The sequence below is a fragment of the Phragmites australis genome, chromosome 16 (genome assembly GCF_958298935.1).
Source record: "Phragmites australis chromosome 16, lpPhrAust1.1, whole genome shotgun sequence".
In the NCBI taxonomy this organism is placed as follows: domain Eukaryota; kingdom Viridiplantae; phylum Streptophyta; class Magnoliopsida; order Poales; family Poaceae; genus Phragmites; species Phragmites australis.
Window position 1 is genome coordinate 20,115,977 of NC_084936.1, and position 3,163 is coordinate 20,119,139.

The 3,163-nt window shown below is 56.5% G+C and overlaps 1 protein-coding gene across 1 annotated transcript; it reads right to left on the reverse strand.

Moving 5' to 3' along the window:
- Positions 1-246: 246 nt before the first annotated feature.
- LOC133895732 (U-box domain-containing protein 39-like) lies at positions 247-2,222 on the reverse strand. The gene has a single exon (XM_062336228.1). The coding sequence runs from the start codon at positions 2,103-2,105 to the stop codon at positions 525-527; it is 1,581 nt and encodes a 526-aa protein (XP_062192212.1). The 5' UTR covers positions 2,106-2,222; the 3' UTR covers positions 247-524.
- Between the last annotated feature and the right edge of the window lie 941 nt (positions 2,223-3,163).

Here is a 3,163-nt window from a genome sequence, read left to right on the forward strand (position 1 = left end):
TGTGGCACTGACAAGTTAGCCCACCTATATAAGTGGATACAGAGCTTGTATCTGCCGAGCCAAGATGATATCTTATATTTGCACCTATTAAACCAGACTGTAATAATAGATGCAGGTAATCAAATAGATTTCTTTTTGAAATTCTCCATATTTGTTAGGTCAAATTAGGGGATATCAGGGAACCACACCCACCCTAACGGTATGAAAACTTGATCGCTAAATTCACCAAGAAAATGATGCATAATATATGTAAACTTTGCAATTAGTACAATAATATAATGCAATTAACAAAACATTGCATTAACTTGCAAGCAATAACCTATATACAGTTTGGCTGGCATGACAAGAACAACGTAGCAGTACAGTACAGAGTACAAACATACACACATGCACTACTCTGGTTTCATCACCAATTCACTGCACCATCCATCAAAAATGACGGACCAATCAAGAAAGAAGAAAGCACACCACGATTTCAACCCGAAGAAAGCACGTCACACCATCATGTAGCATATAAACGTCAATTAATCAATGCATACGGATCGGCATTGATGAGAGCTTGGCGGTGTCGCGGCAGGCGGAGCGCCCCAGCTCGCCACGCGCCGGCGGTGAGGCGGCGCCGATGCGCCATAGTAGCCCTCGCTGTCCCTGCAGTCCGACAGGTCGCTGTCGCCCAGGCCCAGCATTGTGCGCAGCGCCGTCTGCGCCATCCCCTTGTGAACGCCGGGGTTCGCTTGCTCGGCGATGAGGATGAGCGGGCGGTCGGCGCCGGCCGCTCTGGCGAGCCCCCGGAACCGCGGGCTGCCCCTGCTCATACCGTACAATGCCGCGACGCACCATTCCTGCAGCTCCGAGTTGCGCGCGTCGTCGGACAGGATGGCGGTCACCGTCGCCACGGCGCCCGCGTCCATCAGCGCGGTGCGGCCCTCCGCGCAGGCGGCCACGTTGCAGACCACCATGAGCGCCAGCCTGCGGATGGGCGAGGGCTCGGCGTGCTCGCGCGCGATGGAGAGCAGGTTCCTGGCCGCGCCCGGGGCGCGCGCGAGCTTGGACTGGTTCACAGCGAAGAGGGAGAGGTGGTACAGCGCCATCCCGGCGTCGTGGCGCGCACGCGGGGCGTGGTTGCTGGCGGCGATGACGGCGAGGAGCGGCGGCACTGCCCCGAGCATGCCGATGGCGGCGCGGTTGCCCTCGTGGAGGGCGAGGCCGAAGAGCGCGCCGGCCGCGTGCTCGCACGCCTCCGGCGGCGCGGCGGTCGAGGCGATGACCTCGACGAGCGCCGGCACCGCGCCCGCGCGCACGATAGGCACCCTGTTCTCCGGCTCGAGGGAGAGGTTCGCCAGCACCGCGGCGGCGTCGGCGCGCGCAGAGGCGGTGTGGCGCGAGGACAGCAGCACGCGCCTGAGCGCCGCGAGCAGCCGCGGCCCGCAGAGCGCGCGCCGGCTCGCCGTGCCCTCCCGCGTCGCTCGCCGCAGCGCGGCCATCGCCGCCTCCACCTCCCTCTCATCCCCCGCCTCCACCGCCTTCGCCACCGCCTCCTCCTCCGCCTCACCAACCCTTAGCGACACCGCTTCTTTCTCTTTCACCGCCTCCTTCTCCACCTCCACCTCCACCGCGGCTATCTCCGTCGTCGTCGACGACGACGTCGACGCAGCGGACGCCCCCGACGACGAGCACGACAGATTCGACGACGACCTCGCCGGTGCTGGCGATGGCACCGGTGGCACCGCGCGGAGCACTCCCTCCCTTGCCTTCTCCGCAGAAGGCGCCACGGGCGCAGCGCGACCAGAGCGCGCGCACCACGTCCGGACGGCCGCCCGGAGCGCGTCGTTGGGTATGGCCACGTCAACCACTGCACCACCGGGCGCCTCCCCTACCAGCACTCCATTCGGGCCGAGCGAGACGCCGAGCTTCACGCAGGCCTGGACGCACGCGCGCTCATACGTCCGCCCCGACGGCAGGATCACCGGGTCCGCCATCGGTGTGCCCAAGACCGGGCACAGGAACTCCACCGGCACCTCCTCTGGCACAGGGACTCCCTCCCTTGCCGGCGGCTGTGAGCGGAAGGGCAGAAGCTTCCAACACCGTGCTCGCGCGGCACCCATCCGCGTCGCCGGCAGCAGCAGCGGCAGCAGCTGCTTTTGGTGGTGCAATGCCAACAATGGCGGCTGCTTTCGGCTTGGGGTTTGGCTAGCTGGCTGGGGAGTGGAGACTCTTTTTTGTTGGGTGACTTAGCCGTGAAGGGGTCGAGGCTGGCAGGCTGCGGTGGGGTACTGGAAGGAACCATGGCAGTCGGGTCGCCGTCGCGCGGGAGGGAAAGCTGCCGCCGGTAGTTTACCGGGCGTCTTTTTGTCGGGGCGGGTCCGGCTAAACATCAATTGCCTTAAGGACTTAGCTAAAATTTGTTATATGAAAGCCATAGCTAAAATTTGCTATATGAAAGTCCAAAATAAACTATTCCATCCAGTCATAAATATATATTATTTTGAAAGAAAAATCAATCAAACTTTTTAAACTTTGACTAGTAATAGCTTTCGAATATTTAGTTTAGAAATTTTAAAATTATATTTGTATATTTGTCTTAAAAACTGCTTTCATAATATCACAAATTCAATAAATTTTTAAATATATTTTAATAAAAATAGTGATCAAAGTTATGCTTTGAAGATTATATTTTATAAAAAACGATATGTATTTACGATCAGAGAGCACGAGCCGGAACAAAATAACCCAAGTCTTGGAACTAACAGGACCAAATTCGGTGAAAGAAGCTACCAGATCCGTTAGTGTAAAACTAAGGTATCTGGTGTATCTTTTCATTGTCACCAATACAAAAAAAAAACTATGATTATTACATGGCCCGCTGCTTTGTTTCGAGCTCGGTGGATACGGACAGTGAGATATGCTTGGTCCAATCTTTTCTGGATCAGGCATGGTGCGCCGCTTCTCTACCTGGCAAATCTGTTCCTTGGTATGCTTCGCAGATATACGCCGACAAATGCCGACTGTCAGAGTCCGATGCACATGAACTCAAGCCTGCGATTCAGATGTTTCTTTTTTCTCGGTAGTAGGATGGCACATGTTTCTCCTTCCACCTGTGAAAAGCACATGTTGCTGCTGCAAGATTTTGTTCGATCCTGCAAGTAAACAATATGGCAAGGAA

Bases quoted from the DNA above. Each gene is read 5' to 3' on its own strand.
- LOC133895732 (XM_062336228.1), bottom strand. From the start codon at position 2,105: ATGGGTGCCGCGCGAGCACGGTGTTGGAAGCTTCTGCCCTTCCGCTCA.